This window comes from Chiloscyllium plagiosum, unplaced genomic scaffold (genome assembly GCF_037043375.1).
Source record: "Chiloscyllium plagiosum isolate Xiang-an unplaced genomic scaffold, Cpla_swu_hap1 HiC_scaffold_3, whole genome shotgun sequence".
In the NCBI taxonomy this organism is placed as follows: Eukaryota; Metazoa; Chordata; class Chondrichthyes; order Orectolobiformes; family Hemiscylliidae; genus Chiloscyllium; species Chiloscyllium plagiosum.
The window spans coordinates 4005006-4030815 of NW_028270141.1; the positions used below are offsets into that span (position 1 = coordinate 4005006).

Genomic DNA, 25810 nt, shown 5'->3' on the forward strand with positions numbered 1-25810 from the left:
CATTGTCATAAAAATAGATTGCAGGGAAGTTCTTTTTTGGTTTTGAGTTTTATGTGTGTGATTTCACAGTCAGCCCGAGAGCATGTATCTATTCCTTAGCATACAGTTTTGATAAATTTAAAATAATCTAACAGTAAAGTACTGTAGTTAATGGAAATTTGAATTAAACATATAAAATGCTGGTCTGACAAGATCAAAGGAGAGAGAAACATAAATGAAGGGTCATCAATCTGCGATGTTACCTTTGTTTCCCTCTCTGGAACTCATAGATTTGCAAAGTGTTTCCAATAATTTCTGTTTCTCTCTTCATAGATGCTGCCAGACCTGCTGAGTTTCTCCAGTACTTTCTGCTTTTACTTCAGATTTCCACCATCTGCAATACTTTGCTTTTATTTGAGTATTTCCAGCATTTCTGTCTTTATTGGATATGATTTTGTTTGGCGAAATGTTGACATTTCAGGTTCAGCAGCAATGGCTTTCTCCTTTCAATGAATGTGTATATTGGTTGCTTTTAGGAGACTGATGTATTATTGAAGAGACTTGATAAAGAAGTACAAGAAGAATTTGTGGCTAGTGTAGAGATGCAACAACATGGTATGATACCAGCAGAAGAGGAAGAAGTTTGTGTAACTGAAACAGATGAGCGAGAGGCTCATGTTTGTGCAGATCTGCAAGCTGAGCATCATTTAGAACTTGTTCACCCTAATGACATCCTCAAAACTTTAAGACTTTTCCTTGAAGACGTTCAGCAATCAAGGTATGTAACTTTTTTCAAGCCTTTAAAATCTGTGACTCGATAACACTTTTTTTTGTCACTAAAGACATTTTCTCAGTTATTTTTTCCACTTTTGTTTTCTGGCACCAGTAATCTATGCCAGGCTTCAGTTTCATGGACCCAGTCCTTTGAAACCTTATACAAGTGGCCAATGTTTCCAATGTGGTAAATCTTGGCGTAGAAAGAAGGAACAAAGACAATGATAATCAAGGCTGAAGTAACTTTTACATTTATGCACACTTTCCAGACTGAGTCACTAAGTACTGATGAAGAGTGGAAACACTTTAGACTGTAGTCCTGCCTAAATTAAATTTGCACAGCCTCTATGGCTCAGTAATCCTTTATCTGAAATAAGTTATCAATGGATGTAGTTTTTAAAAATCATGTTTATTTTCAATACTATAGACTGATGACACCAACTTAAGGAGAGAAATAGACTTTGGTTAATTTTTATTTGGAATTTTAAACGCTGGTATCCATGAGTATTGCAAATTGACATCAGTTCATGATCAGTTCATTAAGATAAACTGAAGACTTTGCGAATTATAAGTGCTATTCACCAAACCAGCAGCTTCCTCTTGTCCAGCATTACTTTTTGAATCCTGACATCACCTCAGGAGCTTGCCTCTGTATTTGGTGAAGGTTTGCTGTACTGCTGCTGACCAGGTACACAATCTCTTCAGTCTCCGCTGCTGCCTGATAAACAAGTGTTTGTGTTAAGTCTTCATTTGATGTTTGGTTTAATCTTCCTACCTTCCAATCCTCCCTTTTCAATACCAGCCAGTGAACTTAGAGACTTTCTGTCATGTAGGAATATACTAAAGGATACACTTCCCAGTCTGCCTCCCTGTGACACTGACGGAAGGTGACACTTCCCAGTCTGCTTTGCTGTGACACTGACGGTAGGTGACACTTCCCAGTCTGCTTTGCTGTGGCACTGACGGTAGGTGACACTTCCCAGTCTGCCTCCCTGTGACACTGACGGTAGGTGACACTTCCCAGTCTGCCTCCCTGCGACACTGACGGTAGGTGACACTTCCCAGTCTGCCTCCTGTGACACTGACGGTAGGTGACACTTCCCATTCAGCCTCCCTGTGACACTGACAGTAGGTGACACTTCCCAGTCTGCCTCCCTGTAACACTGACGGTAGGTGACACTTCCCAGTCTGCTTTGCTGTGACACTGACGGTAGGTGACACTTCCCAGTCTGCCTCCCTGTGACACTGACGGTAGGTCACACTTCCCAGTCTACTTTGCTGTGACACTGACGGTAGGTGACACTTCCCAGTCTGCCTCCGTCTGACACTGACGGTAGGTCACACTTCCCAGTCTGCCTCCCTGTGACACTGACGGTAGGTGACACTTCCCAGTCTGCTTTGCTGTGACACTGACGGTAGGTGACACTTCCCAGTCTGCCTCCCTGTGACACTGACGGTTGGTGACACTTCCCAATCTGCCTCCTGTGACACTGACGGTAGGACACACTTCCCAGTCTGCCTCCTGTGACACTGACGGTAGTGACACTTCCCAGTCTGCTTTGCTGTGACACTGACGGTAGGTGACATTTCCCAGTCTGCCTGCTGTGACACTGACGATAGGTGACACTTCCCAGTCTGCTTTGCTGTGACACTGACGGTAGGTGACACTTCCCAGTCTGCTTTGCTGTGACACTGACAGTAGGTGACACTTCCCAGTCTTGCGCCCTGTGACACTGACAGTAGGTGACACTTTCCAGTCAGCCTCCCTGTGACACTGACGGTAGTGACACTTCCCAGTCAGCCTCCCTGTGGCACTGACAGTAGGTGACACTTCCCAGTCTGCTTTGTTGTGACACTGACGGTAGGTGACACTTCCCAGTCAGCCTCCCTGTGACACTGACGGTAGGTGACACTTCCCAGTCAGCCTCCCTGTGACACTGACGGTAGTGACACTTCCCAGTCTGCCTCCTGTGACACTGACGATAGGTGACACTTCCCAGTCAGCCTCCCTGTGACACTGACAGTAGGTGACACTTCCCAGTCAGCCTCCCTGTGACACTGACGGTAGGTGACACTTCCCGGTCTGCCTCCCTGTGACACTGACGGTAGGTGACACTTCCCAGTCTGCCTCCTGTGACACTGACGATAGGTGACACTTCCCAGTCAGCCTCCCTGTGACACTGACAGTAGGTGACACTTCCCAGTCAGCCTCCCTGTGACACTGACGGTAGTGACACTTCCCAGTCTGCTTTGCTGTGACACTGACGGTAGGTGACACTTCCCAGTCTGCCTCCCTGTGACACTGACGGTTGGCGACACTTCCCAATCTGCCTCCTGTGACACTGACGGTAGGTCACACTTCCCAGTCTGCTTTGCTGTGACACTGACGGTAGGTGACATTTCCCACTCTGCCTCCTGTGTCACTGATGGTAGGTGACACTTCCCAGTCTGCTTTTCTGTGACACTGACGGTAGGTGACACTTCCCAGTCTGCTTTGCTGTGACACTGACAGTAGGTGACACTTCCCAGTCTGCCTCCCTGTGACACTGACGGTAGGTGACACTTTCCAGTCAGCCTCCCTGTGACACTGACGGTAGTGACACTTCCCAGTCAGCCTCCCTGTGGCACTGACAGTAGGTGACACTTCCCAGTCTGCTTTGTTGTGACACTGACGGTAGGTGACACTTCCCAGTCAGCCTCCCTGTGACACTGACGGTAGGTGACACTTCCCAGTCTGCTTTGCTGTGACACTGACGTTAGGTGACACTTCCCAGTCTGCTTTGCTGTGACACTGACGGTAGGTGACACTTCCCGGTCTGCCTCCCTGTGACACTGACGGTAGTGACACTTCCCAGTCTGCCTCCTGTGACACTGACGATAGGTGACACTTCCCAGTCAGCCTCCCTGTGACACTGACAGTAGGTGACACTTCCCAGTCAGCCTCCCTGCGACACTGACGGTAGGTGACACTTCCCAATCTGCCTCCCTGTGACACTGACGGTAGGTGACACTTCCCAGTCCGCTTTGCTGTGACACTGACGGTAGGTGACACTTCCCAGTCTGATTCGCTGTAACATTGACGGTAGGTCACACTTCCCAGTCTGCCTCCTGTGACACTGACGGTAGGTGACACTTCCCAGTCTGCCTCCCTGTGACACTGACGGTATGTGACACATTCCAGTCTGCCGCCTGTGACACTGACGGTAGGTGACACTTCCCAGTCTGCTTTGTTGTGACATTGACAGTAGGTGACGCTTCCCAGTCTGCCTCCCTGTGACACTGACGGTAGGTGACACTTCCCAGTCTGCTTTGCTGTGACACTGACGGTAGGTGACACTTCCCAGTCTGCCTCCTTGTGACACTGACGGTAGGTGACACTTCTCAGTCTGCCTCCCTGTGACACTGACGGTAGGTGACACTTCCCAGTCTGCCTCCCTGTGACACTGACGGTAGGTGACACTTCCCAGTCTGCCTCCTTGTGACACTGACGGTAGGTGACACTTCTCAGTCTGCCTCCCTGTGACACTGACGGTAGATCACACTTCCCAGTCTGCCTCCCTGTGACACTGACGGTTGGTGATACTTCCCAGTCTGCCTCCCTGTGACACTGACGGTAGGTGACACTTCCCAGTCTGCCACCTGTGACACTGACGGTAGATGACACTTCCCAGTCTGCCTCCCTGTGACACTGACGGTAGGTGTGACATTGACAGTAGGTCACACTTCCCAGTCTGCCTCCCTGTGACATTGACGGTAGGGGACATTTCCCAGTCTGCCTCCCTGTGACACTGACGGTAGATGACACTTCCCAGTCTGCCTCCTGTGACACTGACGGTAGTGACACTTCCCAGTCTGCCTCCCTGTGACACTGACGGTAGGTCACACTTCCCAGTCTGCTTTGCTGTTACACTGACGGTAGGTGACACTTCCCAGTCTGCTTTGCTGTGACACTGACGGCAGGTGGCATTTCCCAGTCTGCCTCCTGTGACACTGATGGTAGGTGACACTTCCCAGTCTGCTTTGCTGTGACACTGACGGTAGGCGACACTTCCCAGTCTTGCTCCCTGTGACACTGACAGTAGGTGACACTTTCCAGTCAGCCTCCATGTGACACTGACGGTAGTGACACTTCCCAGTCAGCCTCCCTGTGGCACTGACAGTAGGTGACACTTCCCAGTCTGCTTTGTTGTGACACTGACGGTAGGTGACACTTCCCAGTCTGCCTCCTGTGACACTGACGGTAGGTGACACTTCCCAGTCAGCCTCCCTGTGACACTGATGGTAGTGACACTTCCCAGTCTGCCTCCTGTGACACTGACGATAGGTGACACTTCCAAGTCAGCCTCCCTGTGACACTGACGGTAGTGACACTTCCCAGTCTGCTTTGCTGTGACACTGACGGTAGGTGACACTTCCCAGTCTGCTTTGCTGTGACACTGACGGTAGTTGACACTTCCCAGTCTGCCTCCCTGTGACACTGACGGTTGGTGATACTTCCCAATCTGCCTCCTGTGACACTGACGGTAGGACACACTTCCCAGTCTGCCTCCCTGTGACACTGACGGTAGGTGACACTTCCCAGTCTGCCTCCTGTGACACTGACGGTAGGTGACACTTTCCAGTCTGCTTTGCTGTGACATTGACGGTAGGTGACACTTCCCAGTCTGCTTTGCTGTGACACTGACAGTAGGTGACACTTCCCAGTCTTGCTCCCTGTGACACTGACAGTAGGTGACACTTCCCAGTCTTGCTCCCTGTGACACTGACAGTAGGTGATACTTTCCAGTCAGCCTCCCTGTGACACTGATGGTAGTGACACTTCCCAGTCTGCCTCCCTGTGGCACTGACATTAGGTGACACTTCCCAGTCAGCCTCCCTGTGACACTGACGGTAGGTGACACTTCCTAGTCAGCCTCCCTGTGACACTGACGGTAGTGACACTTCCCAGTCTGCCTCCTGTGACACTGACGATAGGTGACACCTCCCAGTCAGCCTCCCTGTGACACTGACAGTAGGTGACACTTCCCAGTCTGCTTTGCTGTGACATTGACGGTAGGTGACACTTTCCAGTCTCCTTTGCTGTGACATTGACAGTAGGTGACGCTTCCCAGTCTGCCTCCCTGTGACACTGACGGTAGGTGACACTTCCCAGTCAGCCTCCCTGTGACACTGACAGTAGGTGACACTTCCCAGTCTGCTTTGCTGTGACACTGATGGTAGGTGACACTTTCCAGTCTGCTTTGCTGTGACACTGACGGTAGGTGACACTTCCCAGTCTGCCTCCTTGTGACACTGACGGTAGGTGACACTTCTCAGTCTGCCTCCCTGTGACACTGACGGTAGGTGACACTTCCCAGTCTGCCTCCCTGTGACACTGACAGTAGGTGACACTTCCCAGTCTGCTTTGCTGTGACACTGATGGTAGGTGACACTTCCCAGTCTGCTTTGCTGTGACATTGACAGTAGGTGACGCTTCCCAGTCTGCCTCCCTGTGACACTGACGGTAGGTGACACTTCCCAGTCTGCTTTGCTGTGACACTGACGGTAGGTGACACTTCCCAGTCTGCCTCCTTGTGACACTGACGGTAGGTGACACTTCTCAGTCTGCCTCCCTGTGACACTGACGGTAGGTGACACTTCCCAGTCTGCCTCCCTGTGACACTGACGATAGGTCACACTTCCCAGTCTGCCTCCCTGTGACACTGACGGTTGGTGATACTTCCCAGTCTGCCTCCCTGTGACACTGACGGTAGGTGACACTTCCCAATCTGCCTCCCTGTGACACTGACGGTAGGTGACACTTCCCAGTCTGCCTCCCTGTGACACTGACGGTAGGTGACACTTCCCAGTCTGCCTCCCTGTGACACTGACGATAGGTCACACTTCCCAGTCTGCCTCCCTGTGACACTGACGGTTGGTGATACTTCCCAGTCTGCCTCCCTGTGACACTGACGGTAGGTGACACTTCCCAATCTGCCTCCTGTGAGACTGACGGTAGGTGATACTTCCCAGTCTGCCTCCCTGTGACACTGACGGTAGATGACACTTCCCAGTCTGCCTCCTGTTACACTGATGGTAGGCTACACTTCCCAGTCTGCTTTGCTGTGACACTGACAGTAGGTGACACTTCCAGTCTGCTTTGCTGTGACACTGACGGTAGGTGACACTTCCCAGTCTGCCTCCTGTTACACTGATGGTAGATGACACTTCCCAGTCTGCTTTGCTGTGACACTGACGGTAGGTGACACTTCCCAGTCTGCATCACTGTGACACTGACGGTAGGTCACACTTCCCAGTCTGCTTTGCTGTGACACTGACAGTAGGTGACACTTCCCTGTCTGCTTTGCTGTGACACTGATGGTAGGTGACACTTCCCAGTCTGCTTTGCTGTGACACTGACGGTAGGTCACCTTCCCTGTTTGCCTCTGTATTCTTTCATGGTATGTCGGCATAGCAGGCAAAGCCAGTATTTGTTGACTATACCTAACTATCTTGAATGAAATTGCTCGACAGATCTTTTCAGAAGGCAGTGAGGAGTCAACCACGTTGCTCACGTTCATGACATAGCTTGACCATGTTCAGTTGTGCAAGATGTGAGTCAAAGATGCTGAATTTTTCAACAAGATGTTTTTTACTCAGGGAAAAATCACAACCCAAAGTGACCACTGTGAAGGAAAGGGATAGCTCTGAGGATAGTGCTTATTGGGCTGCTATGGCAAATATCATACCAGAAAACAAATTAAAGATCTGGAATTATCTAAGCAATGCACTGGAAAAATATTAGTAAGTATGTAACACATAATCAACTGTGAAATATCAAATTAACCTTATACAATGGTTGTAGAACATTTTAGCTTTATTTATTATACTGCGATAGTTAAAATTGAACAATAGCATACAATTCTTATTTTATGGTAGTCTCCCATTTCAAATTATGCTTTCCTTTTCATCACACTTCTGTGAAACTGATCTTTTTTTAAAAAACCTGCATGTTTATCATAAATATAGCTTGTTCCTTATATGCAATATGCAGCTGTCCAACCAAAAGGGGCTGCACAAAAATATTATTGTTAGCCCTATCTGAGCAAAAGTTACACAGTAAGGGTATTTCACCTCTCTGTGGGAAAATGCTTAACTTTATTTTTGGTGCTTTCCCTTGACAGCATACTTCATATTGTAAACTTAAAGTTATAACTCTACATCTTTGACCCACGTTCCAAACCTTTATACTAAATTTCAAGTGCTATCTCTTAATAATAAAATAATGCCAAAATGCAACAACCTTTATAAAAGATTAATTTAGTTCACAAGTTTTTTAATGCTCGGATTAATATTAGAGCTTCTTGACTTAATAATTCTATTTAGAATTCTTATTAGTACTGCATAGAAACTCTTGAGGTTAAACTTTTGTTGTTTGAAATAAGACCATAAAGTATAGGAGCAAAATTAGGTCATTCAGCCCACATAGTCTGCTCCACTATTCTATCATGGCTGATATGTTTCTTTACCTCATTCTCCCCGTAATCCTTTATCCCCTTTTCAATCCGGAACCTATATATCAATGTTTTAAATGCCCTCAATGACTTGGCCTTCACAGCAATGATTTCCACAGATTAACTATCCTCTGGCTGAAGAAATTACTTCCATCTCAGTGTTAAAAGATCATCCTTTTACTCTGAGGCTGTTCTCTTGGGTCCTATTCTCTTCTCTCGGTGTAAGTATCTTCACATCCAGAGTGTCGAAGGCTCTCAGTATTCTGTAAGTTTCAGTCAAATTCCCCCTCATCCTTCTAAACTTGATTGAGCACAGATCCAAATTCCTCAATCGTTGAAAAATGTGGTGCTGGAAAAACACAGCAGGCCAAGCAGCATCTGAGGAGCAGGAGCACCGACGTTTCGGGCATAAGCCCTTCTTCAGGAATGAGGCTGGTGTGCCAAGCGGGCTGAGATAAAAGGTAGGGGGGAGGGAATTTGGGGAAGGAGCGCTGGGAATACGATAGGTGGAAGGAGGTGAGGGTGATAGGCCGGAGAGGGGGTTGTGGCAGAGAAGTCGGGAAGAAGATTGCAGGTCAAGAGGGCAGTGCTGAATTCGGGGGTTGGGACAGAGGGGAAATGAGGAAGCTGGAGATATCTACATTCATCCTGTGTGGTTGGAGGTTTCCTAGGCGGAAGATGAGGCGCTCTTCCTCCAGGCGTCGTGTTGCCATGGTCTGGCGATGGAGGAGGCCAAGGACCTGCATGTCCTTGGCGTAGTGGGAGGGGGAGTTAAAGTGTTCAGCCACGGGGCAGTTGGGTTGGTTGGGGCGGGTGTCCCAGAGGTGTTCCCTGAAACGTTCCGCAAGTAGGCGGCCTGTCTCCCAAATGTAGAGGAGACCACATCGGGTGCAGCGGATATAGTAAAGGATGTGTGTGGAGGTGCAGGTGAATTTGTGACGGATATGGAAGGATCCATTGGGGCCTTGGAGGGAGGTGAGGGGGGAGGTGTGGGCGCAAGTTTTGCAATTCTTGCAGTTGCAGGGGAAGGTGCCAGGAGTGGAGATTGGGTTATTGGGGGGTGTGGACCTGACGAGGGAGTCACGGAGGGAGTGGTCTCTCCGGAACGCTGATAAGGGTGGGGAGGGAAATATATCCCTGGTGGTGGGAACTGTTTGGAGGTGGCGGAAATGATACAATGTATCCGGAGGTTGGTGGGGTGGAAGGTGAGGACCAGTGGGGTTCTGTCCTGGTGGCGATTGGAGGGGCGGGGTTCAAGGGCGGAGGAGCGGGAAGTGGAGGAGATGTGGTGGAGAGCATCGTCGACCACGTCGGAGGGGAAATTGTGGTCTTTGAAGGAGGAGGCCATTTGGCTTATTCGGTAGTGGAATTGGTCCTCCTGGGAGCAGATGCGGCGGAGGCAAAGGAATTGGGAATATGGGATGGCGTTTTTACAGAGGGCAGGGTGGGAGGAGGTGTAATCTAGGTACCTGTGGGAGTCGGTCGGTTTGTAGTAAATGTCTGTGTTGAGTTGGTCGCCTGAGATAGAAATGGAGAGGTCTAGGAAGGGGAGGGAGGAGTCTGAGACGGTCCAGGTAAATTTGAGGTCGGGGTGGAAGGTGTTAGTAAAGTGGATGAACTGTTCAACTTCCTCGTAGGAGCATGAGGTAGCAGCAATACAATCATCGATGTAGCGGTGGAAAAGGTGGGGGGGAGGGTGGTGCCAGTGTAGCTGCGGAAGATGGACTGTTCCACATATCCGATGAAGAGGCAGCATAGCTGTGGCCCATGCGGGTGCCCATGGCTACTCCTTTGGTTTGGAGGAAGTGGGAGGATTGGAAGGAGAAGTTGTTAAGAGTGAGGACCAGTTCAGTCAGTCAAAGGAGGGTGTCAGTGGAAGGGTACTGGTTGGGCCGGCGGGAGAGGACTCTATTGTATTCCTAGCACCCCTCCCCCAAATTCCCTCCTCCCTACCTTTTATCTCAGTCTGCGGCACACCATCCTCATTCCTGAAGAAGGGCTTATGCCCGAAACATCGATTCTCCTGCACCTCGGATGCTGCCTGGCCTGCTGTGTTTTTCCAGCACCATATTTTTCAACTCTGGTCTCCAGCATCTGCATCTGCAGTCCTCACTTACTCCTAGTTGATCTTAACCTATTGCGAATCCTCTTGCAAGCATGCCTACCTTGAAGAAGCTCTCCTCCTCCCTCTACAAGGATCTCAGTGAGTCCCTCTCTCACTGCACTCCCCCCTCCACCCCCCAGGTCATCTCCTCTGCCCTGAAGCTCTTCAGCCATGTCCTGAAACAGACTCGCTACCACAGCCACATCTCCTTCCTCAGCACCTGCCTACGGAACCGACTGACCCCGCATGGACTCCGGACTACATTCAGACCAACACAATTTGGACCCAACCAGGACAACCAGTACCTGCAACAAATCCAAAGCCTCCAGCAACAGACCTCCCTCTGGATCCTCCACTCCACACTCGCAGCCATGCGCCGCTACCTACACTCCCTGCAGTCAGCCCTGCCCCAGTTCAGGACAACACTGTCCCAGACCTGCAAAGCACCTTTGCTGTTCTTCATCCTCAGAAGAATTCATACACTGAACAAACGTTTTTTCCTAGCCATATCGAACATCAAAGAAAGTAAGTACAAAAACTTTCATGTACTCACCCCCACACTCCGGATTCCTCGACTGTTCCTGAACCTTCTCGTGACCTCCGGAACCGCTCAGGCGCCATTGCCCACGCGGCCACGGCAGCCACTGCAGCCACCACTGCCACACCGACCACACCGCACACTACGCCACTCCCACGTGGATCTCCGCCCCCACGTGGATCTCTGCCCCACGTGGATCTCTGCCCCACGTGGATCTCCGCCCCCACGTGGATCTCTGCCCCCACGTGGATCTCCACCCCCCCACCCGTGGATCTCCGCCCCCACTTGGATCTCTGCCCCCACGTGGATCTCTGCCCCCACGTGGATCTCTGCCCTCACGTGGATCTCTGCCCCCACGTCGATCTCCGTCCCCACGTGAATCTCTGCCCCCACATCGATCTCCGCCCCCACGTGGATCTCTGCCCCCACGTCGATCTCCGCCCCCACGTGGATCTCTGCCCCCACGTCGATCTCTGCCCCCACGTCGATCTCCGCCCCCACATCGATCTCCGCCCCCACGTGGATCTCTGCCCCCACGTGGATCTCTGCCCCCACGTCGATCTCTGCCCCCACGTCGATCTCTGCCCCCACGTCGATCTCTGCCCCCACGTCGATCTCTGCCCCCACGTCGATCTCCGCCCCCACGTCGATCTCCGCCTCCACGTCGATCTCCGTCTCCACGTCGATCTCCGCCCCCACGTCGATCTCCGACTCCACGACCAACTCTGCCCCCACGCCTAACTCCGCCCCCCATGCCTAACTCCGCCCCCACTCCCAGCTCCAGCCCTACACCAGGTCCTAGCTCCCAGCCCTGCCGTATTTTCGCCATCCCTCCAGACCTCCCCCTCTCTGAGAATGAATGATCAGTCCTCAGCAGAGGCCTTACCTTCATCCCCCTACGCTCCCGGATCAATGAGTTCGACACGCGGCTAGACATCGAGCATTTCTTCCACCGCTTTCGCCTCCACGCCTACTTCTTCAACCAGGACTCTCGTCCACCCTCTGACGACCCCTTCTCCTGCCTCCAACACACCCATCTACCTGGACACCCCGTGCTGGCCTCTTACCCGCCCTCGATCTCTTCATATCCAACTGCCGCCGTGACATTGACCGCCTTGACCTGTCCACCCCTCTCACCCACTCCAACCTCTCACTCTCACAACGCGCAGCCCTCCACTCCCTCCGCTCCAACCCCAACTTCACCATCAAACCGGCAGACAAGGGACGCGCAGTGGTAGTTTGGTGTACCAATCTTTAAACCGCTGAAGCTAGACGCCAACTCGCGGACACCTCCTCCTCCTGCCCCCTTGACCATGACCCCACCTTCCACCACCAAACCATCATCTCTCAGACCATCCATAACCTCATCACCTCAGAGATCTCCCATCCACCGCCTCCACCCTCAATGTCCCACAATCCCGCACCGTTCGTTTCTACTTCCTGCCCAAAATCCACAAACCCGTCTGCCCCAGCCGACCCATTGTCTCAGCCTGCTCCTGCCCCACTGAACGCATCTCTGCATACCACAACACTGTCCTGTCCCCCTTAGTCCAAGAACTCCCCACCTACGTTCGGGACACCACCCATGCCCTCTACCTCCTCCATGATTTTCGCTTCCCCGGCCCCGAATGCCTTATCTTCACGATGGACATCCAGTCCCTATACACTACCATCCCCCATCACGAAGGCCTCCAAGCCCTCCGCTTCTTCCTCTCCCGCCAACCCAACCAGTACCCTTCCACTGACACCCTCCTTCGACTGACTGAACTGGTCCTCACTCTGAGCAACTTCTCCTTCGAATCCTCCCACTTCCACCAAACCAAAGAAGTAGCCATGGGCACCTGCATGGGCCCCAGCTATGCCTGCCTCTTCGTCGGATATGTGGAACAGTCCATCTTCCGCAGCTACACTGGCACCACCCCCCCACCTTTTCCTTCGCTACATCGGTGATTGTATTGGCGCTACCTCGTGCTCCCACGAGGAGGTTGAACATCCACGAACATCAACTAGCCACGAAACTACACGACCAGCTATCCCTAGTAGCCACACATGCAGACGACAAGCAACATGAATTTGACTGGGACAACACTACCATTATAGGGCAAGCGAAACAAAGAACAGCCAGGGAATTCCTAGAAGCACGGCACTCATCCACAAACTCCATCAACAAACACATAGACCTGGACCCAATATACCGGCCACTACAGCGGACAGCTGAAACTGACAACCGGAAGCGGCAGGGACAGGCCACTATAAATGCCGGAGGAAACACCACAGAAGCGCTTCACAGGAGGCTCCCAAGCACTGAGGATGTCACCTAGACAGGGGTCGAAACGTTTGCAACAAAAACTTCCAGCTCGGCGAACAGAACCACAGCGAGGTTGAACAGTTCATCCACTTTACTAACACCCTCCACCCCAACCTCAAATTTACCTGGATCATCTCAGACTCCTCCTTCCCCTTCCTAGACCTCTCCATTTCTATCTCGGGCGACCGACTCAACACAGACATTTACTACAAACCGACCGACTCCCACAGCTACCTAGATTACACCTCCTCCCACCCTGTCCCCTGTAAAAACGCCATCCCATATTCCCAATTCCTTCATCTCCGCCGCATCTGCTCCCAGGAGGACCAATTCCAATACTGTACAACCCAGATGGCTTCCTTCTTCAAATACCACAATTTCCCCTCCGACGTGGTCGACGATCCTCTCCACCGCATCTCCTCCACTTCCCGCTCCTCCGCCCTTGAACCCCACCCCTCCAATCGCCACCAGGACCTTCCACCCCACCAACCTCCGGATACATCGTATCATCCTCTTGTCATTTCCGCCACCTCCAAACAGTTCCCACCACCAGGGATATATTTCCCTCCCCACCCTTATCAGCGTTCTGGAGAGACCACTCCCTCCACGACTCCCTCGTCAGGTCCACACCCCCCAATAACCCAAACTCAACTCCCAGCACCTTCCCCTGCAACCGCAAGAATTACAAAACTTGTGCCCACACCTCCCCCCTCACCTCCCTCCAAGGCCCCAATGGATTCTTCCATATCCGTCGCAAATTCACCTGCACCTCCACACACATCATTTACTGTATCCGCTGCACCCGATGTGGTCTTCTCTACATTGGGGAGACAGGCCGCCTAGATTTAGATTACATTTAGATTGATTTAGATTACATTACAGTGTGGAAACAGGCCCTTCGGCCCAACAAGTCCACACCACCATTTCGACTGGGACAACACATCTATCCTGGGACAGGCTAAGCAAAGACATGCCAGAGAATTCCTAGAGGCCTGGCACTCCAACCACAACGCCATAAACAAACACATAGATCTAGATACCATATATCAACCCCTCAGAAAACGAACAGGAAATGACATCACCACAAACCCCAGGAACCCCATCCAGGACAAACATATAAATAGAAAGCAAGAGACAACAGCTTCGCTTCACTTGGAGGTCGCCACTGATGATGTTACCTAGCCAGGTATTGAAACGTCTGGATGTTAAACCTACAGCTCAGTGAGCAAACCTACACCCTAAGCATATGCCCATGTTGTACATTGGAATAGAGTGCCTCTCAGGACTGCTGGTTTGCTTTCTTAGTACTGATTTACATTGTACTTACTTGGAGACTCACAGCTTCTCAGCCTTCCTTTGCTTTTTTATGTATTTGCTTTCATTCAGAATTTAAAGTCTCTAGTTTTGTGTTACCTGTTCTGTGCAGATATAGAGCCAGATGGCTTGTCATGGTTGTTAGCATTGAATGGTCAGGAGGATGGATATGTTGGCGCATGACACTGCACTATGCCATTGTGACACCTAATGTATGTGCTAGCAACTTGCTTGGCATAAACACTGCTGGTCCTTCAAGCATGTAGCCATGTCTGAATGATTATGAGTAGAATGTCTTAGTCCAATCAAGCTGAACTATAGTCAGTCTGGGATGCCACCACAGTCAGTCAAGGATATCGTCTGAGCTCAGTCCAACGAGTTGACCACAGTCAGTTGTGAACTTGGTGTGGTCAGGTTCCAAGGAGTTTATTCTGGAAATTGGACCACAGTCAGTCCTGCCTGTGAAATCTAACCAGTCTGTGGATTATCAATAAGGATCCGTGAGCTGCACTGAGATCAGTCAGGTATGTCTCACTCAGAGCTGCCTTCCCAAGTTAATCCATGGAGTGGGCTACATTCAGTCCTGGGATTTGGGCAGGTTATCGGGGGGCACTGCTGTGTGAGGCATGGAATCTATGTAGAGCCACTATGTTGCAAAGGGAACAATGGAGGAGGTCAACTCTCTGTGTAAATGTTGGAGCCAGTATGACATAGGTACTACAGGGGGTTGTTCTTTGGATGTCATTTCCAGCTTGGCTTCAATTGGGATTGACTTTAAATAAAATTGTCAGGAATACTTATGCAGTAGGCTTGGGTCTGGGGATGCTAATGGTTAGTTCAATGGATATGTGGGGAGCCTTAAGTCAGATGGTGGTTGACCGTGGCTAAAATGAACAATTTAACATGAATGTTGGGGGTTGAAACTGGAATAATAAGCAGTACTCATTCTCTTGAATGCTGATTTAAAATCTTGGAATTCCCTACTAAGTGTCTTTGGGGGTCAACCTACAGCAGATAGACTGCAGCAGTTCAAGAACAAAGCTCACCATCACCTTCTCAAGGGCAATTAGGATCAGGCAATGAATGCTGGCCCAGCCAAAGACATCCATATTCCACAAGGAAATAAAAAAAACACTGGACAGCATTCCATCTTCTACTGAATCTCATCTGTACAATGCACATAGAAAGAATGACTGCCAGCATACCCAGAGGTGATGAAGTAAGTTGTTTACCTGTGGCAGTGGGATCCACTTGTGGCTAATTGCCAAAAGGATAATTGCATTAATTAGGCACTCATTTAAAATTACACTCCTCTACCATTACAAAAATCTTCTTGTACACCTCATGCATTGACCAAGAAAGTAGATTAGAAATCTGGCCATAAGCTATCCTGACCATGTCATTGATCATTGCAAATTAATGAATGGACTCTGTACAACAATCGCCAGGCAGGAATGTTCACTCCCAGTCAGGGAATACTTCAGTGGTCAAGGACATTCGACCTCTGGAAGGTAAGCATCCTCCAAGGCAGCCTTTGAGATACATAATGACGCTGAATCAACAAGCAGAAACTGATAGCCAAGTTCTGTGCCCATAAAAATGGCCTCAACCATGATTTTGGGTTCATGTTGTGCTACATGTAACCTCACCATACTGTTCATGTTTGTAAAATCTTCCCTACTGTTCTGTTTTGACACCATCACCTTGATAACTTATGATCTATCTTAATCAGTTTGTACAGTTGTGGATTACTTGTTAGTTTGGTTAGGCCCTCATCTTGTGACTGTTACATCTATCATGTTATTCCAGCCATTTGGTTTGTCTCTAGCACTATCTTATTTTTGATTGTTTTTGTAATTATGTCTCTGCCTTAATTAATCAGATCATAGGTCATTCTTTCATTTGCTGTTCAACTGGTGACATTTTACTCATGCTTAGCACTTTGGTGATAGTGATCACAATTCTGTTATGTTTACTTTGGTGATAGAAAGGGATAGGTGTATACCACTGGGCAAGAGTTACAGCTGGGGGAAAGGCAATTACGATGCCATTAGGCAAGATTTAGGAAGCATAGGATGGGGAAGGAAACTGCAGGGGATAGGCACATTAGAAATGTGGAGCTTATTCAAGGAAAAGCTACCGTGTGTCCTAGATAAGTATTTACCTGTCAGGCAGGGAGGAAGCTGTAGAGCACGGGAGCCGTGGTTTACGAAGGAAGTGGAATCTCTGGTCAAGAGGAAGAAGGCGGCTTATGTTAGGATGAGATGTGAAGGCTCAGTTAGGGCGCTTGAGGGTTACCAGGTAGCCAGGAAAGACCTAAAAAGAGAACTCAGAAGAGCCAGGAGGAGACATGAGAAGTTGTTAGCGGATAGGATCAGGGTAAACCCTAAGGCTTTCTATAGGTATTTAAGGAATAAGAGGATGACGAGTAAGATTAGGGCCAATCAAGGATAATAGTGGGAGTCAGAGGAGATAGGGGAAGCACTTAATGAATATTTTTCAACAGTATTCACTCTAGAAAACGACAATGTTGTCGAGATTACTGAGATACAGGCTATTAGACTAGGTGTGATTGAGGTTCACAAGGAAGAGGTATTAGAAATTCTGCAGAGTGTGAAAATAGAAAAGTCCTCTGGGCTGGATGGGATTTATCCTAGGATCCTCTTGGAAGACAGGGAGGAGATTTCCGAGCCTTTGGCAGTGATCTTTAAATTGTCATTGTCTACAGGAATAGTGCCAGAAGACTGGAGGATAGCAAATGTGGTTCCCCTGTTCAAGAAGGGGAGTAGAGACAATCCTGGTAATTATAGACCAGTGAGCCTTACTTCAGTTGTTGGTAAAGTGTTGGAAAAGATTATAAGAGATAGGATTTATAATCATATAGAAAAGAATAATTTGATTAGGGATAGTCAGCACGGTTTTATGAAGGGTAGGTCATGCCTCACAAACCTTATTGAGTTCTTTGAGAAGGTGACCAAACAGGTAGATGAGAGTAAACCGGTTGATGTGGTGTATATGGATTTCAGCAAGATGTTCGATAAGGTTACCAACAGTAGGCTATTGCACGAAATGCGGAGGAATGGGATTGTGGGAGAGATAGCAGTTTGGATCAGTAATTGGCTTGCTGAAAGAAGACAGAGGGCAGTGGTTGATGGGAAATGTTCATCCTGGAGTCTAGTTACCAGTGGTGTACTGCAAGGGTCGGTGTTGGATCCACTGCTGTGGACCTGGATGAGGGCGTAGGAAGGTGGGTTAGTAAATTTGCAGGCGACACTAAGGTTGGTGGAGTTGTGGATAGTGACGAAGGATGTTATAGGTTACAGAGAGACATAGATAAGCTGCAGAGTTGGGCTGAGAGGTGGCAAATGGAGATTAATGTGGACAAGTGTGAGGTGATTCACTTTGGTCGGAGTAACCGGAATGCAAAGTACCGGGCTAATGGTAAGATTCTTGGTAGTGTAGATCAGCAGAGAGATCTCGGTGTCCAGGTTCACAGATCCTTGAAAGTTGCCACCCAGGTTGACAGGGTTGTTAAGAAGGCATACAGTGTTTTAGCTTTTATTAATAGAGGGATCGAGTTCCAGAACCATGAGGTTATGCTGCAGCTGTACAAAACTCTAGTGCGGCCGCACTTGGAGTATTATGTGTAGTTCTGGTCACCGAATTATAAGAAGGATGTGGAAGCTTTGGAAAGGGTGCAGAGGAGATTTACTAGGATGTTGCCTGGTATGGAGGGAAGGTCTTACGGGGAAAGGCTGAGGGACTTGAGGCTGTTTTCGTTAGAGAGAAGAAGGTTGAGAGGTGACTTAATAGAGATATATAAGATAATCAGAGGGTTAGATAGGATGGACAGGGAGAGCCTTTTTCCAAGAATGGTGACGGCGAGCATGAGGGGGCATAGCTTTAAATTGTGAGGTGATGGATATAGGACAGATGTCAGAGGTAGTTTCTTTACTCAGAGAGTCGTAAGGGTATGGAATGCTTTGCCTGCAGCGGTAGTAGATTCGCCAACCTTAAGTACATTTCAGTCGTCATTGGACAAGCATATGGACATACATGGAATACTGTAGTTTAGATGGGCTTCAGATTGGTATGACAGGTCGGCGCAACATCGAGGGCCGAAGGGCCTGTACTGCGCTGTAATGTTCTATGTTCTATATGTTCTGTTTGACACCTTTGATCATCTGCAGAGACTTGTTATTCAGACTGTCGACACTCCACTCACACCATTTACACTACCTTTTGGCACTCTTAATTTCACAGAAGTATCTTGCAGTGATCTCTGCACCTATAAATTCTATGCCTGTTTACTTCCCTCCACTTCACCTGACAAAGGAGCAGTACTCAAAGCTTGTGATTTCAAATAAACTTGTTTGACTGTGACCTGGTGTGTGTGACTTCTGACTTTGTCCATCCTAATCCAACACTGGCACCTCCACGTCATAGCAAATAAGTAACTCCTAGCCAAAGATAAACAACAATCTGATATATCAACATATAATTTGATTTATTGAAACTCCCAATTTAAACCCGCGACACACAGATAAACACAAACAAATAAACATTGGTGTTATGTGCGGAGAAACAAAACCCTGGACCCATAGTGTTCAGTAGTACCAGTCCACAGGATCTGATGAGATGTTCCTTTTGCTTCCAAAGACCTTCTGTCTCCAATCTCCTTTCTGGATTCTTTCACTTCTTCATTGGTGGCACAGGGTGATTGGTACACTAATTGTAAAGTCTTTGAGTTTCTAATTAGAAGCAGGAGCTTGTAGCGAGGCGAAAGCTGGCTCTGTTCAAGCTTTAGTTACTTATGCTGTAGTGATAGAGACACAATACCTGGACCTTCAGTAGTCCAGAGACTTCTCTTCCTCTATGGTGAACACTCAATCTGTTCACCTCGAGGGAACCGCGCAGAGAACTGTCGTTAGGCTGATACTTCCAGTTTCTAAAACTGGTCATATTTGCACAGAGCAATCAGTGAATTGTTCACTGTTCACAAACTGGTGCTCTGACATCTTATCACTCCTCCTCCCTACAAAGCAACAATGTAACCGCAACTCAATGAGCTCTGGTAACTTGTCTTCTAAAAAGTGCAGCATTTCCTTCCACAGTCTGTGGTTTAAATAGCTGTTTCCCCTCTTGAGTTCTCAATCAAAATTAAAGAAAAATGAAATGCCACAGTCTTTACAATCTGTAGCTTCTTCTTCAGAAAAAGAGGGGAATCTGATGCCTAGAGAGGTTGTGTGGTGCCACTGGTACATGCAGAAGATAAGAAGTGAGTTGGGTATTAGCGGTGGAAGCCTAAGTCGGTTCTAAATTGGTTCACAGCATGGTAATGGGGGGGCCAGGAATACACAATGTAATGAACCTTATTTGGTTGCCAGAATATAGAGTCACAAAGATGTACAGCATGGAAACAGGCCCTTCGGTCCAACTCGTTCATGCCAACCAATTATCCCAACCCAATCTAGTCCTACCTGCCAGCAACCGGCCCATATCCCTCCAAACCCTTCCTATTCATATACCCATCCAAATGCCTTTTAAATATTGCAATTGTACTAGCCTCTACCACTTTCTCTGGCAACCATTCCACACACGCACCACCCTATGCCCTCTAGTTCTGGTCTCCCCCACTCTAGGGAAAAGATATGTCTTTGCCCCTTAGGTCTCTTTTATACCTTCCCCCTCTCACCCTAAACCTATGCTCACTCATTCTGGACTCCCTGACCCCAGGGAAAACACTTCGTCTATTTATCCAATCCATAATTTTGCCCCTCATAATTTTGTAAACCTCTATAAGGTCACCCCTCAGCCTCCGACGCACCAGGGAAAACAGCCCCAGCCTGTTCAGCCTCTCCCTGTAGCTCAGATCCTCCAACCGAGGCAACATCCTTGTAAATCTTTTCTGAACCCTTTCAAGTTTCACAACATCTTTCTGATAGGAAGGAGACCAGAATTGCATGCAATATTCCAAAAGTGGTCTAACCAATGTCCTGTACAGCTGCAACATGCCCTCCCAACTCCTGTTCTCAATACTCTGACCAATAAAGGAAAGCATACCAAATGCCTTCTTCACTATCTTATCTACCTGCGACTCCACTTTCAGGGAATTATGAACCTGCACTCCAAGGTCTCTTTGTTCAGCAACACTCCCTAGGACCTTACCATTAAGTGTATAAGTCCTGCTAAGATTTGCTTTCCCAAAATGCAGCACCTCGCATTTATCTGAATTAAACTCCATTTGCCACTTCTCAGCCCATTGGCCCATCTGGTCCAGATCCTGTTGTAACCTGAGTAATCCTCTTCGCTGTCCACTACACCTCCAATTTTGGTGTCATCTGCAAACATACTAACTATACCTCTTATGCTCGCATCCAAATCATTTATATAAATGACCAAAAGTAGAGGGCTCAGCACTGATTCTTGTGGCACTCCACTGGTCACAGGTCTCCAGTCTGAAAAACAACCCTCCACCACCACCAAAGGTCTTCTACCTTTGAGCCAGTTCTGTAACCAAATGGCTAGTTCTCTCTGTATTCCATCAGATCTAAGCTTGCTAATCAGTTTCCCATGGGGAACCTTGTCGAACGCCTTACTGAAGTCCATATAGATCTCATCTACTGCTCTGCCCTCATCAATCTTCTTTGTGACTTCTTCAAAAAACTCAAATCAAGTTTGTGAGACATGATTTCCCACGTGCAAAGCCACGTTGACTATCCCGAATCAGTCCTTGCCTTTCCAAATACATGTGCTTCCTGTCCCTCAGGATTCCCTCCAACAACTTGCCTACCACCGAGGTCAGGCTCACCGGTCTATAGTTCCCTGGCTTGTCTTTACCGCCCTTCTTAAACAGTGGCACCACGTTTGCCAACCTCCAAACTTCCGACACCTCACCTGTGACTATCGATAATTCAAATATCTCAGCAAGAGGCCCAGCAATCACTTCTCTAGTGTCCCACAGAGTTCTCGGGTACACCTGATCAGGTCCTGGGGATTCATCCACCTTTAACCATTTCAAGACATCCAGCACTTCCTCCTCTGTAATCTGGACATTTTGCAAGATGTCACCGTCTATTTCCCCACAGTCTATATCTTCCATATCCTTTTCCACAGTAAATACTGATGCAAAATATTCATTTAGTATCTCCCCCATTTTCTGTGGCTCCGCACAAAGGCTGTCTTGCTGATCTTTGAGGGGCCCTATTCTCTCCCTAGTTACCCTTTTGTCCTTAATACATTTGTAAAACCCGTTTGGATTCTCCTTAATTCTATTTGCCAAAGCCATCTCATGTCCCCGTACTGTCTCTGGACACTCATGGTCTCATTTTTGAAGGCTTCCCATTTTCCAGCCGTCCGTTTACCTGCTAACATCTGCCCCCAATCAGCTTTTGAAAGTTCTTGTCTAATGCCATCAAAATTGGCCTTCCTCCAATTCATATGGAGGTCTCAAAATCCCCAAATGAGTAGTCATAGTCTTCTCTCACCAATCAAGGATTTTCTCCTTGAGGAGGCAAATGTTACCCATCTGGCCACCTGTCTTAGCACTTGTAGTGTTATTGTGAGCTGTTTTGCCCTGCAATATGACGAAGGGAGGGATTGAATGAAATGAAAATGGCTGGAAAAGCTGTATCACAAGACAGTAAGAGCATTGGAAGCACAGAGATCAAGAAGCTTTAATAGTTTCTGGGGGAGTGAAGGTGTGAGAGCCATTAAAGAAAGATACTGCTTGCAACAGTGAGTGGTAGACCATTAAGCTTGGTCCGAAGTGGGTGCAATAACAGAGTTAAAATGGGTGTGGAATAGCAAGCAGATGTGACCAGTCCTAACCCTGTGGAGCACAGAGGATTATTAACCTTCTTGTGGCATTGTTCTTGGAAAGTTTGCAAGTGTGAATGAATGATACCAATGATGCTCAATTTAAACATTTTATTTTCTTATATTAAGAAACAACTTGTCAAATGTGGTATCTTAACCTATCTTAATGATGTCCAAAGCCTTGCATAGTAAATAAAGTACTTGACGATCCTTTGCACTGTTCTGGGTGGTTTCTTTAGACCTAGCTGGCAGCCTCTAGTCCTGTGGTCTCCTAAGTTGGTCCTGGGGTAAAGGGATGGTGTTACCTTGTCCACCCGGACCTCCAGGACTCTTGTCAGTGAAGCAAGGTATCAGCTTCCCTCTCTCAGTCATGTTGTTTGGAATTGTACAGCAACACACTCAGGGCAGGTCTTGGTTTGCATTGTTTGAAATGGTGCTCAGCTGGGACTTATGATGGCATCTACAATGTGAAAGCCAAAAGTATTTCTCCTCTGCTGACTGCAGAATTGTGTGAGAGTGGCATTATGGAGACTAATTCATAGTTAAAAAGGTGAGCAGTGGAGGACTGCCCAAGAAAGTATGCCACACCTCACGGAAGGAAAATCTTGGTGAAACTCCCTGAAATTGCCACTTGGCCAAAATGTGGGAAAACATGTGTGTGAGGGTTAGTTTCCACATGACTGACTTTTATCAGGTTGTAAGGTTGCTCGCTGAGCTGGTGTTCTGGTGTTCTGTCTCGCTTGCTAGTTATGTGTCGGTCTGTGGTGGGTGATATCACTTCTGGTTCTGTTTGAGAGATTGGTGAATGGGGTCCAAACCAATGTGTTTGTTAATGGAGTTCCGTTTTGAATGCCAGGCCTCCAGAAATTCCCATGCATGTCTTTGTTTATCTTATCTCAGGATGGATGTGTTGTCCCAATTGAACTGGTGGCCCTCTTTCTCTGTGTGAATGGAAATCAGTGAGAGTTGGTCATGTCTTTTGGTGGCTTGTTGGTGCTCATGTATCCTGGTTGACTGATCTGTTTTGGATTGAAGCAGTGTTTTGGTTTTAAAATTGGCACTCTTGTTTTCAACTCCCTCCAATCCCTTGCCACTCTCAATATGTGTAATCTCCGCTAACCCTTGAAAATATCCATGTCTTTGCAGTTCAGGCCTCACGAGCATTAATTGATCCACGATTAGCAGCCACAAGTTCAGCTGTTGAGACTCTAAGTTATGGAGTTCCTTCCCTAAAGCTTTCTGCCTCTCTTCCCTCTTCGAAGGCATTCCTATATCTTTGACCAAATGTTTGGCCATCTCTCTCCCAGTGTTGCACTGTATCAAGTTTGATGGATAAAGTGCTGGTAATTCTTAACGATTTTCGTTCAAGATTGGTTTGATGCATTTACTTAAAAGTATGCTACTATAATTATTTAATTAATAGAATTTAACATCTCTTTTGCAGCAGTGTCTTGGTCAAAAGAGCAAACCTACATGCTGATAGGTATGGCCTTGCTCAGCAGAATTCAGAGTTCAGGTTGTTACTTCAGCAGTACATGCATTCTAGGGTGAGTGATACACACTTCTTTCTGTTCTTCACTTTCAATCTTTTTCAAAGTAATGAAATGACTCCCTTAATTTAACTTACAGTCTAGGGATGATACAAGCCCTCTGGTGTTTCCACTCAGCTGCAGTTATTTATGTAAAACCCTTCAGCAGGCTACCTGATTATGGTGGCACAAAACCTGAGTCTGATGACCACGTATGGACACTTCCAATATTGTTACTTGTAAAAGAATCAGAAAGTTTGCTCAATTTTCTCCCAGTTTGAAACCATCCAGATGTTAATGTAATTGGTAACAAGTTATAATTTAGAGAGGTACTATATTCATTTTTAGTGAAAAAAAAAGTTCAAAGTGGACAGTTAGAAGATGTTTGTTGCTCTACTGGCACCTTTCATTTCTGTTTCATTAGTTTTCTCTGGCATCCTGGTTCCAAACTCTTGATGTCTGTAAAGTAGCTAAGAGTTTTATTCTGTGCTTTTGTATTTTCAAATTTTTTCTTAAAATCATAAAGAAACAACATTATAAAAGGAAAAACTGGTTTTGTTGTATTCCAAGATACTGAAAGGTAAAATTGTTTTTACCTTAAACTGCAAGCAAGAACTGTTTGCATTTTGGAATTACAGTGAATGGTGATATTGCAAGGACCCAATTCATTTTGAGAATTCACCAACCGGGAATAACAACCATCAACCTCGTTCACCTGTAATCCCCCTGCTATAAGCTGATGACTTTGGTTTTTTTTGTCAATAGTTAGGTATGATCTTAAAGCAATAATACAGATTCTGATCAATACTAATATGTACTAGTCATTGAGAAGAAGGGACATTGAGAGGAAGTGGTGGAGGCTGGTACAATTACAATATTTAAAAGGCATCTGGATGGGGATATGAATAGGAAGGGTTTAGAAGGATATGGACAAAGTGCTGGCAAGTGGGACTAGATTAGGTCAGGTTATCTGGTCGGCATGGGTGAGTTGGAGTGAAGGGTCTGTTTCCATGCTGTTCATCTCTATGACTCAGACTGTATGTTTTAGCGAGCTTATTACGCGACTAACTCATTCAATTTAGTTTGTTTTAAGTGGTGAATGAGAAAAGAGCTGGCTTGTTTATTTAGTCACCTAATAGTGAGCTCCATTAATGATCAGTTAAAACTTTTAGACTCTCTATTTCCCATAATAATTGTTAATGACAACATAGTTATTTCCTGCATTGAAATTTCCTTAGTTAAAGCAATGGTTTATTTGTCTTCATGAGATGGTAGGATCCAGAGTATTGGTTTTGCATCCTTTCCACCTCTGTCACAGAGTTGACTTACAAGACTTGCAACCTGCCCCGGTAAAGACACAAGGAGACTGGCCACCTACCCAGTGACATATTAATTTTTTTACTTCCATGTCCTCACCACCACTAATGGCCTGGGATTTCTTGCTGCATTGTGTCTGCTGGTGGGGTATAACAGGGAACCATGGTACAGAGACTGAAGGTTCTTCCAATATTCAGAGAACTGTAACTTGATTTTATGCAGTACATGAAGGGAGGAGTGAGATGCAAGATGGGCAAGTACAATCCTGCAGTGACCAACAAGTGCTGATGTGTAATTGGGATTGGTACAATTTGGGAACAAAGCCTACTTTAGGCAGATTTTCAACACTGGATTTTGGCTGACCACACTATGTGCACAGCTGAAAACTGTGTTGCTGGAAAAGCGCAGCAGGTCAGGCAACATCCAAGGAGCAGGCGAATCGACGTTTCAGGCATAAGCCCTTCTTCAGGAATGTACTGTGCACACTATGTGCACAGTACATTCCACAATTCAGCCAACAACAACCAAACAGGAGTGCTCTAAGGATTGCTGGAGGCTGCCACAAAGGAGAAGAGTAAAATTTCAAATCAAAAATTTCAAGCACAACTCCTGGCTGCTTATTAAAGGTGAAGGTTG

At 47.6% G+C, this 25810-nt stretch overlaps 1 protein-coding gene across 3 annotated transcripts in view; it reads left to right on the top strand.

The window, feature by feature from the left end:
• drc1 (dynein regulatory complex subunit 1 homolog (Chlamydomonas)) overlaps positions 1–25810 on the top strand; it is an 81093-nt gene that overhangs the window by 52312 nt on the left and 2971 nt on the right. The window contains exons 14-16 of one of the 3 annotated variants that reach the window (XM_087977148.1): positions 516–757; positions 7393–7536; positions 23773–23875. In XM_087977148.1, coding sequence (XP_087833274.1) covers positions 516–757; positions 7393–7536; positions 23773–23875 — 489 coding nt within the window. The remainder of the gene's footprint in view (positions 1–515; positions 758–7392; positions 7537–23772; positions 23876–25810) is intronic. The other 2 variants (XM_087977162.1, XM_087977155.1) reach the window with 2 other exon arrangements.